General features: G+C 52.2%; 7 protein-coding genes across 8 annotated transcripts; 3 read left to right on the top strand and 4 right to left on the bottom strand.

Annotated features, from left to right (window-relative positions):
• The first annotated feature begins 54 nt into the window (after window positions 1-54).
• Window positions 55-1,963, top strand: LOC9632936 (3-ketoacyl-CoA synthase 11). The gene has a single exon (XM_002970769.2). The coding sequence runs from the start codon at window positions 315-317 to the stop codon at window positions 1,866-1,868; it is 1,554 nt and encodes a 517-aa protein (XP_002970815.1). The 5' UTR covers window positions 55-314; the 3' UTR covers window positions 1,869-1,963.
• LOC112346512 lies at window positions 1,894-2,940 on the bottom strand. The gene is made up of 8 exons (XM_024675637.1): window positions 2,795-2,940; window positions 2,675-2,743; window positions 2,585-2,614; window positions 2,485-2,517; window positions 2,381-2,433; window positions 2,202-2,316; window positions 2,054-2,149; window positions 1,894-2,004 (listed from the first exon to the last, which is right to left on the bottom strand). Exons 1-8 carry the CDS (start codon window positions 2,912-2,914, stop codon window positions 1,978-1,980), a joined length of 543 nt encoding a protein of 180 aa, XP_024531405.1. The 5' UTR covers window positions 2,915-2,940; the 3' UTR covers window positions 1,894-1,977.
• Window positions 2,941-2,983: 43 nt separating this feature from the next.
• On the bottom strand, window positions 2,984-5,316 carry LOC112346510 (dol-P-Man:Man(7)GlcNAc(2)-PP-Dol alpha-1,6-mannosyltransferase-like). 2 transcript variants are annotated; one of them, XM_024675630.1, is made up of 17 exons: window positions 5,167-5,316; window positions 5,078-5,119; window positions 4,983-5,028; window positions 4,848-4,934; window positions 4,623-4,796; window positions 4,521-4,579; window positions 4,402-4,473; window positions 4,276-4,339; window positions 4,044-4,219; window positions 3,899-3,985; window positions 3,782-3,849; window positions 3,664-3,732; window positions 3,524-3,606; window positions 3,380-3,476; window positions 3,254-3,319; window positions 3,103-3,202; window positions 2,984-3,059 (listed from the first exon to the last, which is right to left on the bottom strand). In XM_024675630.1, the coding sequence occupies exons 1-17, from the start codon at window positions 5,293-5,295 to the stop codon at window positions 3,000-3,002; spliced, it is 1,479 nt and encodes a 492-aa protein (XP_024531398.1). In that variant the 5' UTR covers window positions 5,296-5,316; the 3' UTR covers window positions 2,984-2,999. The 2 variants fall into 2 exon arrangements, with proteins under 2 accessions (XP_024531398.1, XP_024531397.1); XM_024675629.1 differs by having other exon boundaries at window positions 4,521-4,777.
• Window positions 5,316-7,649, top strand: LOC112346471 (pentatricopeptide repeat-containing protein At5g16860-like). Its single transcript, XM_024675509.1, has one exon. It carries the CDS (start codon window positions 5,316-5,318, stop codon window positions 7,647-7,649), a length of 2,334 nt encoding a protein of 777 aa, XP_024531277.1.
• Window positions 7,649-8,860, bottom strand: LOC9633448 (peroxidase A2). Its single transcript, XM_002970617.2, has 4 exons — window positions 8,642-8,860; window positions 8,413-8,595; window positions 8,194-8,359; window positions 7,649-8,138 (listed from the first exon to the last, which is right to left on the bottom strand). Exons 1-4 carry the CDS (start codon window positions 8,843-8,845, stop codon window positions 7,732-7,734), a joined length of 960 nt encoding a protein of 319 aa, XP_002970663.2. The 5' UTR covers window positions 8,846-8,860; the 3' UTR covers window positions 7,649-7,731.
• A 1,500-nt stretch (window positions 8,861-10,360) lies between these two features.
• Window positions 10,361-11,817, top strand: LOC9632935 (malate dehydrogenase, glyoxysomal). Its single transcript, XM_024675740.1, has 7 exons — window positions 10,361-10,624; window positions 10,680-10,994; window positions 11,060-11,149; window positions 11,204-11,323; window positions 11,379-11,468; window positions 11,523-11,617; window positions 11,675-11,817. The coding sequence occupies exons 1-7, from the start codon at window positions 10,361-10,363 to the stop codon at window positions 11,748-11,750; spliced, it is 1,050 nt and encodes a 349-aa protein (XP_024531508.1). The 3' UTR covers window positions 11,751-11,817.
• LOC9632934 (small ubiquitin-related modifier 2) lies at window positions 11,741-12,682 on the bottom strand. The gene is made up of 4 exons (XM_002970616.2): window positions 12,526-12,682; window positions 12,194-12,469; window positions 11,982-12,131; window positions 11,741-11,926 (listed from the first exon to the last, which is right to left on the bottom strand). Exons 2-4 carry the CDS (start codon window positions 12,287-12,289, stop codon window positions 11,864-11,866), a joined length of 309 nt encoding a protein of 102 aa, XP_002970662.1. The 5' UTR covers window positions 12,290-12,469; window positions 12,526-12,682; the 3' UTR covers window positions 11,741-11,863.
• Window positions 12,683-12,776: the final 94 nt, after the last annotated feature.

Here is a 12,776-nt window from a genome sequence, read left to right as displayed (position 1 = left end):
GGCAGCCGGGCGTCATTGCTGCCATAATTGTTGTGATTAACTAGAAAACGAAACGAGCAAGTGGGAGGCGGAGTTTTGGCGGGAGGGGCACAAATATAGTGGCTGGCGCGCCCCACTGGCTGAGGCCCCTAGGCATATGAATCCCCTCGAACACCGGCCTCGTCACGGGAAGGACTACGACGGCTCCACTTAGAGCGTGATAGAGGATAGAATCGGATCTCCCTTGAGAGCAGCGGTTGCGCGGCGCGGCGTGCTCCCTCCCGTGCACCGCTCCTAGCACCCTAAGTTCTTAGCAGCTCCCCGAGAGTCGAGGCATGGCGGGCGATGATAGTTGCAAGAGCGTGGCAATCAGGATCCAGCAGCATTTGGTGATCCCAGACTTTTTGCAGTCGGTCAGTCTCAAGTATGTCAAGCTGGGATACCACTACGCGCTCAAGCATTTCATGTACCTGGCTTTGCTCCCACTCTTGGTGGCCGCCGCCGCCGAGATTGGACGGGTGGGGAGGCGAGAGCACATATGGCTGCTGTGGGAGAGCCTCCACCTCAACCTCATCAACGTGCTCTTCTGCTCCGCTGCCTTCGTCTTCCTGGCCACCGTCTACTTCATGGCTCGCCCCCGAAGAGTCTACCTCCTGGACTTCGCCTGCTACAAGCCCGACGACAAGTACAAGTGCTCCATGGAGGTGCTTGAGGACTTTGCTGCCAAGTCTGGCAAGTTCAACGACGCCAGCCTCGAGTTCCAGAAGAAGGTGGTGTGGCGCTCGGGCCTGGGGCCCGAAACGTACGTGCCCGCATTTGTTTTTGACGAGCCTGGCACCCAGCCGAGTATGAGGCAGGCGAGAAGGGAGGCAGAGCAAGTCATGTTTGGAGCCATTGACGAGGTGCTGGACAAGACCCACGTCAAGCCCAAGGACATTGGGATGCTCATCGTCAACTGCAGCCTCTTCAATCCAACGCCCTCCCTCTCCGCTATGATCGTCAACCACTACAAGCTCCGCGGGAACATCAAGAGCTTCAACCTGGCCGGAATGGGATGCAGTGCGGGCCTCATCTCCGTCGAGCTCGCCAAGGACCTGCTCCGAGTTCACCCCAACTCGTGTGCGCTCATCGTCAGCACCGAGAACATCACCCAGAACTGGTACGTGGGAAACGACCGCTCCATGCTCGTCACCAACTGCTTGTTTCGCATCGGTGGCGCTGCAATTCTGCTCACAAACCGGACAAGGGACCGCCACCGTGCAAAGTACGAGCTGGTTCATTCAGTGAGGACGCACAAGGGGGCCGACGACAAGTCGTTTGGATGCGTGGAGCAGAGGGAAGACGAGCTCGGCTTGCGAGGGGTATCGCTGTCCAAGAACCTCATGGCTGTTGCCGGCGAAGCTCTCAAGACCAACATCAGCACCTTGGGTCCCTTGGTCCTTCCCATCTCGGAGCAGGCAATCTTCGTGGCTCATCTCGTGGCTCGAAGGATCCTCCACATGAAGCACGTCAAGCCTTACATTCCGGACTTCAAGCTGGCATTCGAGCACTTTTGCATCCATGCTGGAGGTCGGGGCGTCCTGGACGAGATCCAGAAGAACTTGCAGCTGGGAAGCTGGCATATGGAGCCTGCAAGGATGACTCTCCACCGGTTTGGCAACACGTCCAGCAGCTCGCTGTGGTACGAGCTTGCCTACTCCGAAGCCAAGGAGAGAATCAGGCGGGGCGACCGAGTGTGGCAGATAGCTTTTGGCTCTGGATTCAAGTGCAACAGTGTCGTGTGGAAGGCCACCAGGAACCTTGACAAGCCGTACAGGAACCCCTGGCTGGATTGCCTGCACAGGTACCCGGTTGACATGTCTGCCCACGCATCGCCATCGCCCTCCTGAACGGAGAACGCACAAGTTCACCTGATTTCAGCCAGTACACAAACTTGTATTTCTAGATGAAAAAGAATACGAGCAATGAAGGATTTTACGCTACATACACTTCAGGGCTTCACGATCTCAAGAGAGGTAGCCTCAACTGCATCCAAAACAGATTACTCGAAATCAGGATGTTATGCATCACTTACATTCGCGGGAACATGCAGACCATCGCCTTCCATGGCTTCAATTTCAGCCCGCATACCGTCGATGCGGCCACACAGCTGAGACTTGTGCTCTTCTTCCTGCAAGAGTGCCGGTGCTTTTGGTTCTCACACAGGTACAAGGCCATGCTACCTCAATAAGAAGGCGCTTTAATTCTTCAACTTCTGATTGTTTCACGTCAAGCGCTCCACTTACAACCATGAGACTTGGAGGTGTAAATCTCTTCTCCCCTAGATCATCGCTTGTCCTGGAAACAGCAATTACCATCTCTCTTCTCTCTCTCTCTCTCTCTCTCCCTCTCGGTAGAGTACCTCTTGGCAGCACGAGCAATTTTCTTGTCAATGCCAGCAAGAACAGATTTGAGCTGGAACGCAAAACAGTTGATCAGAGACCCGCAGGCACGCTACTAGCTTACCTTCATCTCCTTGCAAATGGTGTCGAACTCACTCTTGAAAAAGAAGAAGAAGCAAGGAAAGGAGTAAACACTCGCCGGGGCTCAAGGAATTAAAACATACCTTCGAAGCTCTGTGCACAGCTGCCACAACCTTTGAGAAGCGGGCAGAGTAAGAAACATGGTTTGAAAATGGGGAGCAGCCTCTACTTACTTCGGTGTAGAGCTCGTAGGTGTGGCCCTGCATTTCCGGCTCCAGGAAATCGAAATGCTCCAGAAACTCCTGCCCCAAATGACAGGGTTAAAACAAGAAAGCCCTAGGCGCTAGCTCCACCTGGCGGGAGCAGGATGTAAGCAGGCAGTGCACAGCCATGGAGAAGGCTTGCTGGAGCTTGCTGAAGCGCTCACAAGCCTCCCTCCTCGCCCGCTTGAGCTGTGGGGCGCCATTCTCCATTTCTCAAGCCCTAGATTCTCTACCCTCTCTCTCTCTCTAAACACCAGCTTCCCGCCAGAGGGACAAAAGTTCAAATAAAACCACATTATCTGCTTCGAACGTGAACGTACACCTGGGGCTCGCTCACCTGGAGTGGAGACAATCCCTTTTGTCTGTGTACGGTAGGGCAAAACAATCAGTTCACTCACCAGTCTTATCAGAGGCGGAAAGGATGAAGGCTGCAAGGCTATCCTCGAGAACCCCTCCACTGCAAACACGCGCTCGAATCCAGCGACATTTGCCTGTGCGCTGTAGCAGCAAACGAGTCATTCCACTGGACACCACCTTCCTTCACTTTACCTCACAAGGTACGTGAAGTTGCTCTCACGCAGCTCGCGGGGCGTTAATCCTTCTCGCTTGGAATAACTGCAAATGCGATCGCACATTGAGGTATACAGACAGGCAGAAGTTGATCTACAATCTTACCTCCATGGCGGTCCTCTCTCGCAGAAGCGTGAGACACCCGTCATTGCCGGAAGAACATCGATATGGACAGACCTGCGAGCCTCTTGGTCGCCAGTATCTGGGTTTCGCCAGGGTTGGAAGTGAGTTACAAGTGGATTGACGAACCTAGATCATGAAGCAGTGCCATAGCTTGGCCGCCAGGATAATTTCTGTACGATGCAACTGCCGACAGCAAAGCAAACGAGAAGCTGTGTTTCTTCCCTGCTATTAGTCGCGACCACCTTGAAATCAAGCGCAATGCCCACCTTGCAGTCAAGAGAACAAGGCTGGCATTGTAGAAAAGGGACCAGAGTCGTTTACGACGATTGTTATATCTGTATGTCGAGTGTAGGCAGCGCTTTGACAGTTGAAACAGCTACTTACATGCGTGCTATGGCTGCCGCAGCGGCCAGATTAAGCATTGGTACAGCAAACAGAATGAAGCGCAGTTCCTGCGTGACAAGCATGTGTCAGTCCAGCTCGAGGATATACAGGACAAACCTTATGAGGAAGCTTGGAATAAAGGATGACAAAGCCGTATACTGGAAGCGCAAGCCTCCGAATTCTCCTGTCCAGAGCCAATCCCACCTGCATGCGATGCAGGTGACGAATAGGTGAGATAATCCAAGCTTGTCATCAAGCTTACAAATGACAATGGATAAGCAGCCAGCATAGCTCGTGGAAGCGCAGAAGAGAAATACCAGTGGAAGGGAGAGACACCCCACTCGGAACTGCGGTTCAAAACGGAATTAAACCAAAAGACTTCCCACTCGGGCCACACCCATCGTCTCCACATGATGGAGTCCACCACGAACGTTAAGCCTGCAAGGCCAGTCCCCCGTCAGCCTCGCCCACAGGAAGCCCAGTTATGCTCGTACCAGCACTTACAATGGCTGCGGGGATGCACCACTTGAGCGCATCTGCCACAGTCACGGATCTTGTCTGTCATAACAGCAGCCGCATGCATGAGGAACAACACTCGGTCATAAGATCCACGGACTCACAATGAAAAAGCTCAATCCAATCGGAGCAGCCAGAAGTATTATGTCACATCGGAAGACCACCATACCGAAGACCTGGATAGAAAAGCTTGAGAGGTTTTAAGGATAATGGTTCGACTTACCAGAGAGATCAGTGTTTCCCTCGGCTTGCCTCGGATCCAGAAATAATAGGCCACATTGACTGCAAGAATGAGGCTCAGCACATGAAAACGATTGGGACGTACCGCAGGCGAGAGCAAAGACGTTGGGAAGTGGCCGCGAACAATAGAACAAGAGGTGGAATTGCACTGCTGTGATAACTGTAAACGCCTTTGCGACCGTGCTCCCAAACTCGTTGCTGATGGCACGACGCATGAGGGACATGCTTCCCAAAACGATGCTGGCGAGCACGAGACGAACTAGCGAGCGAGGACGTGAGCTTGGCAAAGAAAGCAGCTCTTTGTGCTCACCGGCGCAGAGGGAGTAGAGCTTGGGGAGGCCAAGCAGCTTGAACAGAGTGACATACGGCGAAGCCAACGCCGACACAACCAGTGCCCCTGGAAGACACAGTGTGCTGGAAACGAAGAAGAGGAGTTCTAGCTTACCAATGAATGTCCTGGGGACAACGCCGGGAAACTCCAGGTGATCATACTGGAAAGGAAGACAAGGCTCAAGTGGCTGGACGAGTGCTCTCACTCACCTCTTGGAGATGGTAGTGATGGTAGAGAATGTCGTGCATTGCCTGGACGGAGGATTGTGCTAAGAAAGAGCCATAAACGCGAGGCTTGCCTGTGTGTTGAAGCTCTCCTCCACTTTGGTGTAGGGTGCCATCAAGACATGGAGGGCAGCGACGAGTGGCACAAGGAGGAGATCCAGGCCTTGCAGCCGGCGGCGCCACGGCGTGCGCGACTTGTCCATGCGCTCCTGCCCTAATCGCAATGACCAGTGATGCGTCGAGGGTGCGCGGCCTGGTGGCTGCGCTCAAGGCGTGTGCCAACGAGCAACGCGGGAGAGTGGTGCACGGGGACGCTGCAAGGACGGGGGACGACTCGGGCCTGCGGGTTGCCAATGCGCTGCTGAGCATGTACGCCAGGTGTGGTTGTGCCACCATGGCTCACACGACCTTCGACGCCATGCCCCGCCACACCTCCGCGTCCTGGAACCTGCTCATGCTCGCCTACGCGCAATCCGGCCACCCCGACGTGGCTCTGCGCTTGCTCCTCCATCGCATCATTCCAGCCGACAGGGTAACCTTCCTCATTGCGCTCAAGGCATGCTCTAGCCGCGCCCAAGGCCTTGCCATCCACAGGCACGCTCGGGACATGAGACTGGATTCGGAGGCTCGCGTCGCCACTGCATTGATCACCATGTACTCCAAGCATGGCAGCCTGCTGGAAGCCCGTCAAGTGTTCGACAGGGTCCGCCACCCGGACGTGGTGCTGTGGACGTGCATGATGCTGTGCTACGCTGATAACCATGAACATGGCATGGCTCTGGAGCTTCTGGGCATGATCGATTGTGCTCCCGACTCCTCGGCTCTCGTGGTTGCGCTCAAGGCCTCCTCGGGGCTGGCAGCCAAGCAATCGGACCAGCAGCAGAGATGCCTAGCGATTTGCATGGCCATCCACGCATCAAGCGGCCCACTACTTGCCAACTCTCTACTGGCCAGCAGCCTTGTGGATGCTTATGCCAAATGCGGGAGCCTGTGTGATGCGGAGCGTGCTTTCGACAGGATCCCCGCGGCCAGCCACACAGTTTACACCTGGACGTCGCTCATGTCGGCCTACACACACAACGGGGAGGAGCAATCGGCACTCGCGGTCCTGGCCGCCATGACATGCCCCCCCAATGCTCACACGCTGGCAGCAGCCCTCAAGGCGGTGGCGGAGATGGCAGTGCAAGAACAAGGCCAACTCCTTGACGGTGTGCACAACATCATCAAGCTCACATCTCTGGAGAGAGGAATGTGGATTCACAAGCTCCTTCTGGAAGCCGTTGCTGCACCCGGGCTAGATTCATCTAGTCATGTCTTCGTGGCCAACTCCTTGGTGGCAATGTATGCCAGGTGTGGGAGCCTGCTGGATGCGACGAGGGTATTCGAGCAAATGCGGTGCAGAAACACCGTGTCATGGACGTGTCTCATGTCGGGTCTTGTGGATGCGGGTGACGAGGAGTCGGCTCTGCAGCTCCTTGCGAGGATGAGATGCCAAGACGTGGAGCTGGAGCCCAATGCCCACACTCTGGTGGCTGCACTCAAGGCCGTCACCGGGCTAGCGTCCAAACGAGCGGGGAGCAGCAACATTGCGCTGCTGGAGACAGGCATGGCCCTGGAGCAGTATGTTCGCAGCAGCGCACTTGGTTGTAATCCTCGGCTTGCAAATAGCTTGGTGCTGATGTATATCAAGTGTGGGGCGTTGGGAGATGCGGCACGGGTGTGGAGGCGGGCGCTCCTGGAGCACGGCAAGGACGATCATCTGCTGCTGCCTGCTTTGACGTCGCTCGTCTCCGGCTACACGGAGGCGGGCCAGCCACTTGCAGCTCTCACTCTCTTGTTTTCGTGGCAGTTAGCAACGCTGGACGCGGGGGCCTTGGCAGTAGCACTCGAAGCCGCTGCTGGTGCTGCTGCCCTCGATGCTGGCCGCCAAATCCACGCCCAAGTCTGCAGGCTGGGATTACTAGAAGGAGGAGCGAGCAGTCGTCGGCGTTTGGAGACATGCGTCGTCGACTTGTACGCCAAGTGTGGTTGCATGCTCCGTTGTGAGCTGCTGTTCGAGTCGCTTGCTTCTCCACTTGGTGCCGCCACCCTCAATGCGTTGCTGTCGGGCTTGAGCCGCCAAGGCAACCCGGAAAGCCTTGCCTTGTGGCTGCGGCAAATGGCGGAGGAAGGGGTGGTCGCCGATGCTACCACTCTAACATGCCTGCTCGCCGCATGCAGCCGTGCGGGTCTGGTTGACACCGGCAAGTACTATTTCGACCGAGCCGGTGTGAAGCCCCAGATTGAGCACTACCACTGTCTGGTTGATATGCTGGGCCGTGCAAACCGGGTGGAGGAGGCCTTGGAGGTGGTCGAGGCCATGGCTACGCAGGGTGTGGAACCGAATGCGGTGACATGGACCACACTGCTTGCGGCTTGCACGACGTCGTCGACCTTAGCTGCTAGCGCACAAGTAGCCAAGCGTGCGTTCGATGAACTCGTGGCAGTGGAGGGCGATGACACCAAGAATGCTGCAGCCTACGTAATGATGTCTGGCATCTGTGCAAGAGAGAGCTAGCGGAGCAGAGCGGAGCTCACAAGTTTATTTAGAGAGGTGGTATACATCACTTTCTTATGCAACACCAGGCCGGGACAGTTTTTTAGTTCCTGTATCGGCACTTATTCCGGATCTCCCCCTTGTTGCCAACCAGAGGGGAAATGTTCCCCATCTTAACCATGGACACTGCAAACCTATTGAAGAAGCTCGTCTGGTCCCTGCTCAAGGCACTCACAAGAGCGGCGCTACCCTGAGACTGTGTCGTCAATACTTGGTCCGAGTTGAGGAGCCCCAGATTCGACACCACAAGCTTGTAGTAGTTGTTGTCGAAGGACCGGGGGCTGAAGTCAAGAGACTGTGTCACGTTGCCGTCTCCATTCCTGGGACACACCTGCTGTAGATTGAACAGGTAGCGCTTCTCGATTGTTGGATCAGCCTGGAAACTCCCGCTCTGGTTATACAGCCTCTGCGTGAAACTCGCGCAACGGGATGCTCCAATCGTGTGCCCGCCTGTTCCAAGCGTACACGGTCAGTAACAATTCCATTTTTCGAATCCACAACAGACCCGAAAGGACGATCATGTCCTCCGTCGACAGGCCTTTCTTCTTGAACGCCTTCACCAGCTGGGAAAAGGTGGAAGTTGGCGGCGGAATGTCCCTGTTTGCAAGTCTCTTGCTTCCGGTCAAGCTGTCTCGCCTTCCCAGCAACACCTTCCAAGATGGCCCTCCAGCCTAGCATCACACACGCCCGTCAAAGAACATAAAAAGTCAATGTATTAAAGTACCAACACTACGGACACTTCAGCTGCTACTGCCAGGATATCGGCACATGAAACAATTCCTGGACACGCACTTTCCACTGCACTCTTGATGGAATCTACAACATCAAAACCCATCAACGAGTTCAAGTTTGGCTGAGCAGTTTTCTCTCCTTGTGCTTCATCCAGCAGCACGGAGGCATCACAACCCTGTTTGAGTGTCGTAAGAAAACGTCTCTAAACTTGGGTGACTTACCTGAACAAAACAGTCGTGGAAATGCATTCTTAGAAGCTTGGCTCCAATTCTGGGATCTTTGAGTAATGCAGCTTGGAGAACACTGTCTACTATCCATTTCAGATCCGGACATGAATCATCGTAAAATGTAGGACTCAAGGTTGCACTCATTTCATGGGAGGCAGCCAACACAAGAAGTGCACTAAACCCAACCCAAGAAACCATACTTCTGCTCAGCGACTCCACTCCACTGCGCATGCACCGAGACATCCTTGATTTATACCGCTACTCAGCAAGGAACTCGTCAATGGTACGTCTAGCTAGTACTGGGTATAATATAGCTCCCCTACCAAGACTCGTCACAATGTGAGTATACAGTTGAACTTTAGGATGCTTTCTTGCAAATAAAGGTAATGAAGAGTCATCTAGACTCTCCTATGCCACAGTCAAAGTATTCCTCCACGAGCGCACCATGTGCCAGTGTGTTTTTGCTTGCAAACAACTTCCTCTAGCAGCAACGTTGATAGCCATGCCTTTTTGCTACTTTGCTAACACCTCGCTTCTATAAAGAAAAAAGAAATCTATTTATCTATCTATATGGTGTTTTGATAGTTTCGCAGTGCACAACTTGAAGCATACTGATGGATGCTTTGTGAGCTTTGTATGGCTTTGCTTTGCTGATGATGAAAGTTTGATTGCTCAAGCATACCTCTTCGGGATTTGCTTGAACTGAATTTTATACTAATCCATTTCTGCCAAGTTACCTAATTATGCTATGACAGTAATATAAAATCTAAAAACAAAAAAATGTTTGTGAGTAAAAGTATTCCCATGAGTACAAAAATGAATGCTTATATACATGAATAGATGGATCAGATTTAATCCCTATTAAACAATTCATATCCTAGACTATTAAAAATAGCATATTTACTTTGTAGTATTAGAAATTATTGAAAGAACATAGATTAAACCATAATGGCTCATCTTACTTTCTTGTGAAATAAATACTATTATGAGTACTATGGATATAGGAATAAATATATTAACTAGGGTTAGACCCTTGTTTATATATAAGAATGGATAGATCAAATTTAGTTTCAAATGGACGAATGGATGAGCTATATGCTATAGTGCATTAAAGTAATTACACACATACATATACACACACATTAAATTTTATATAAATTTGTTAGAGATACACACAAATATTATATCATAAATAAATAAATAAATAAAATTCATATTAATCCTAAGTTATATGTATACAATTCTAATATTTAGTTTACTTCTAGATTTCATTTTTAACTATATAGTATACAAAGAAATATTTCTTCTTACAATAAAAGGATTTCATCCCTTCACTATGAATTTCAAATAACATGTAAATAAGACTATCATAATATATTATTTATTTTTAAAATAATGTATTTTTCTATGATAATATATATCTATTTCTACCTATATTTTTATTATAAATATCATCTTCTTAATTTTTTATAGCCCTTATCATTCATACTCATTTATTTTTTTATATTCTAATCTCAGATACTGAATCACATTAATACTTTTATGATAAATTTTTTTTTATGCCATAATTACTATTATGGTCCCTTATACTAATAAACAAAATACTTGTTAAGGGCAGATTATTGAAAAAGGATGACCAAGAATAGCCACAAGTGTCAGTGTGCTAGAGCTTATCGGGAGTGAAAGAAAATTCAAATTAGGGCAACAAGAGCAATGGCCGAGAGTCGTGCTCGCGGCCGGCTGTGGCGGATGTCATCACACCTCAATCCAAGCGATGGAGTGTCCATGGAGGTGTGCCGTGCCAAGGGTGGTGCTACGGGTTTGAGGGTGGCCATTTTGGGGGCAGCGGGAGGCATCGGCCAGCCCCTCTCGCTTCTACTCAAAATGAATCCCTTAGTCTCCACGTTGAACCTGTATGACGTGGTCAACACTCCGGGTGTTACTGCGGACGTGAGTCACATTGATGCCTCAGCAGTGGTGAGTGGATTTCAAACTCGTTGTGCTCCACAGCGTCTATCTAATATGGCTCTAGGTGCGAGGATTCCTGGGGAAAGACCAGCTCGACTCGGCCCTGGAAGGCGTGGACCTGGTCATTATTCCAGCGGGCATACCCCGGAAGCCCGGGATGAGCCGCGACGATCTGTTCAAGATAAATGCGGGCATCGTGCGCACGCTCTGCGAAGGCATTGCGCGGGCATGCCCGCGGGCGATTGTCAACGTCATCAGCAACCCGGTCAACTCCACGGTGCCTATAGCAGCGGAGGTGTTCAAGAAGGCTGGTACTTACGACCCAAGGCGGTTGTTTGGTGTCACCACCCTGGACGTTGTTAGAGCCAACACGTTTGTGGTAAGCTCCCCCTGGATCCAACTCCACGTCCAGTCCACTGATGGATGTGGACTGCGGTTTTGCAGGCCGAAGTAGTGGGATTGGATCCCAAGCTCATCAGTGTCCCCGTGGTTGGAGGACACGCCGGCGTCACTATCTTACCCTTGCTCTCCCAGGTGTGGTTAAGATAATTAATACCCACTCTGGTTCACGCACTTTGGCCTCTTCAGGTGACGCCGGCCATTCGTTTCTCGGACGAGGAGCGACACTACCTCACCAACAGGATTCAGAATGGGGGCACTGAGGTGGTGGAGGCCAAGGCTGGAACAGGATCCGCAACCCTTTCAATGGTGCGTACGCTTTCGCTTCATGTGCTGACACCTTGTTCTGTTGCTGTTTCGCTAGGCATACGCAGCAGCAAAGTTCGCCGACGCCTGCCTGAGAGCCTTGAAGGGAGAGGATGGCATCGTCGAGTGCTCCTTTGTTGCTTCCCAGGTCAGCCAACTAGAATGAATGAATGCCCGCATCAGATCACCTCCTCGTGTCTAGGTGACCGACTTGCCGTACTTTTCATCGCGCGTCAAACTGGGACGTAATGGAGCCGAGGAGATTTTGCCACTGGGGCCACTCACCGAATTCGAACGGTAGGCCAACCGTTTGCATTCACAACTCACAGGGCTGTCTGCCTTGTTCGCATACAGGAAGGGCCTCGAGGCAATGAAGAAGGAGCTGCAGGGGAGCATTGACAAAGGAATACAATTTGCGACTTCAGCCTGAAAGCTAGAGGAGCTGTGATTACAGGTGCATAATAATAGACAATAAGAAACGGAAGTCCTTAGCTACATACCAATTAGAAACCAGAGGCTTGACAACAAATGTGCGAGAGGAGCTTACGAGGCGCCCCCGGTCTGATGGAGCATGGCGTCGATTTCGTCGCCGTCTTCCATTTCCAGCTGAGAGAGACAGGCCAAGTCAGTCGGTGCATGTGGGCGCGAGGGATTACTCTACCTCCTCGGGTGTCTGGTCCGCGCGGAGCCTGCGCCCATCAAACAAAAAGGCAATCGCATCAGCTTCCACCGACTGCCTTTGGCAATAGGCGGTCATCAGCTTCCTGAACTGGGTGTTCTTCTTGATCCTAAAGAACACCTCGTTCCCATCCTAGAGGAAACAACCGCACATAAGATAGCACGGAGGGAAGAGGATTCGACAGAGGGGGCTACCTGGCTCTTCACTTTGACGTTGATGTGGACGCCCTCGGCGGGCTTCTGCTCCTGCTTCTCCGCCTGCGGCGTAGCTGCGTCCTCCGCTTGCGACATAGCTCCCCCTCTCGCCACAAACCCTAGTCGTATTATGAGTTGGACTAGACACTCTTTAAAACAAACAAGAGAGCCGCAACGGGGGCGACAAGGGCCACGGCGAAGACTGTGTCCTCGACCCGCTTCTTCTGCATGATGCTCTTGAACGGGACATGCGACCACAGCAGCTGATACGAAGTCCTGACTCCAGAGCAATGCATCAGCGAGAGAGGCTCAGCTACAACAAAGACACTTACCGTCCAAACAAGCCGGGTAACAGCCCGCCAAGGCTTGTCAAGAGGGTCATCTGCAGGATCCCAACTGGTCCTCGAGGTAGCAGCCTGAGGTCTGTGCTCATGTCGACAATGGCATGCGCATCCTCCACTCTCCTGCGGCTGAACTCTGCCGCCAGCTTGCAGGCATCAATCGCGCCTTGTGCTGCACAGTTTCCTCAATTAGAGCTGCAAGCCTCGCCTGCGTACACGTACACGTACCGTTGGAACTGGCG

Source organism: Selaginella moellendorffii, unplaced genomic scaffold (assembly GCF_000143415.4).
Source record: "Selaginella moellendorffii unplaced genomic scaffold, v1.0 SELMOscaffold_15, whole genome shotgun sequence".
In the NCBI taxonomy this organism is placed as follows: domain Eukaryota; kingdom Viridiplantae; phylum Streptophyta; class Lycopodiopsida; order Selaginellales; family Selaginellaceae; genus Selaginella; species Selaginella moellendorffii.
Note: the sequence above shows the minus strand (reverse complement) of the source record. Positions and strands in the feature narration are given on the sequence as shown.

What these genes read in the sequence shown, in the direction of transcription:
- LOC112346512 (XM_024675637.1), bottom strand. Translation starts at nt 2,914, where the DNA reads ATGGAGAATGGCGCCCCACAGCTCAAGCGGGCGAGGAGGGAGGCTTGT. An exon ending in CCTACGAGCTCTACACCGAA is followed by an intron (nt 2,615 to 2,674) that starts GTAAGTAGAGGC and finishes CGCTTCTCAAAG; the next exon opens with GTTGTGGCAGCTGTGCACAG. An exon ending in TAAAGCGCCTTCTTATTGAG is followed by an intron (nt 2,150 to 2,201) that starts GTAGCATGGCCT and finishes GCACTCTTGCAG; the next exon opens with GAAGAAGAGCACAAGTCTCA.
- LOC112346510 (XM_024675629.1), bottom strand. Translation starts at nt 5,295, where the DNA reads ATGGACAAGTCGCGCACGCCGTGGCGCCGCCGGCTGCAAGGCCTGGAT. An exon ending in TGTCCCCAGGACATTCATTG is followed by an intron (nt 4,935 to 4,982) that starts GTAAGCTAGAAC and finishes TGTGTCTTCCAG; the next exon opens with GGGCACTGGTTGTGTCGGCG. An exon ending in AACTTCACGTACCTTGTGAG is followed by an intron (nt 3,203 to 3,253) that starts GTAAAGTGAAGG and finishes TTGCTGCTACAG; the next exon opens with CGCACAGGCAAATGTCGCTG.
- LOC9633448 (XM_002970617.2), bottom strand. Translation starts at nt 8,845, where the DNA reads ATGGTTTCTTGGGTTGGGTTTAGTGCACTTCTTGTGTTGGCTGCCTCC. An exon ending in TCCACGACTGTTTTGTTCAG is followed by an intron (nt 8,596 to 8,641) that starts GTAAGTCACCCA and finishes ACACTCAAACAG; the next exon opens with GGTTGTGATGCCTCCGTGCT. An exon ending in GGACATGATCGTCCTTTCGG is followed by an intron (nt 8,139 to 8,193) that starts GTCTGTTGTGGA and finishes CGCTTGGAACAG; the next exon opens with GCGGGCACACGATTGGAGCA.
- LOC9632936 (XM_002970769.2), top strand. Translation starts at nt 315, where the DNA reads ATGGCGGGCGATGATAGTTGCAAGAGCGTGGCAATCAGGATCCAGCAG.
- LOC9632935 (XM_024675740.1), top strand. Translation starts at nt 10,361, where the DNA reads ATGGCCGAGAGTCGTGCTCGCGGCCGGCTGTGGCGGATGTCATCACAC. An exon ending in ACATTGATGCCTCAGCAGTG is followed by an intron (nt 10,625 to 10,679) that starts GTGAGTGGATTT and finishes ATATGGCTCTAG; the next exon opens with GTGCGAGGATTCCTGGGGAA. An exon ending in TTAGAGCCAACACGTTTGTG is followed by an intron (nt 10,995 to 11,059) that starts GTAAGCTCCCCC and finishes GCGGTTTTGCAG; the next exon opens with GCCGAAGTAGTGGGATTGGA.
- LOC112346471 (XM_024675509.1), top strand. Translation starts at nt 5,316, where the DNA reads ATGACCAGTGATGCGTCGAGGGTGCGCGGCCTGGTGGCTGCGCTCAAG.
- LOC9632934 (XM_002970616.2), bottom strand. Translation starts at nt 12,289, where the DNA reads ATGTCGCAAGCGGAGGACGCAGCTACGCCGCAGGCGGAGAAGCAGGAG. An exon ending in ACGTCAAAGTGAAGAGCCAG is followed by an intron (nt 12,132 to 12,193) that starts GTAGCCCCCTCT and finishes TGTTTCCTCTAG; the next exon opens with GATGGGAACGAGGTGTTCTT. An exon ending in CGGACCAGACACCCGAGGAG is followed by an intron (nt 11,927 to 11,981) that starts GTAGAGTAATCC and finishes TGTCTCTCTCAG; the next exon opens with CTGGAAATGGAAGACGGCGA.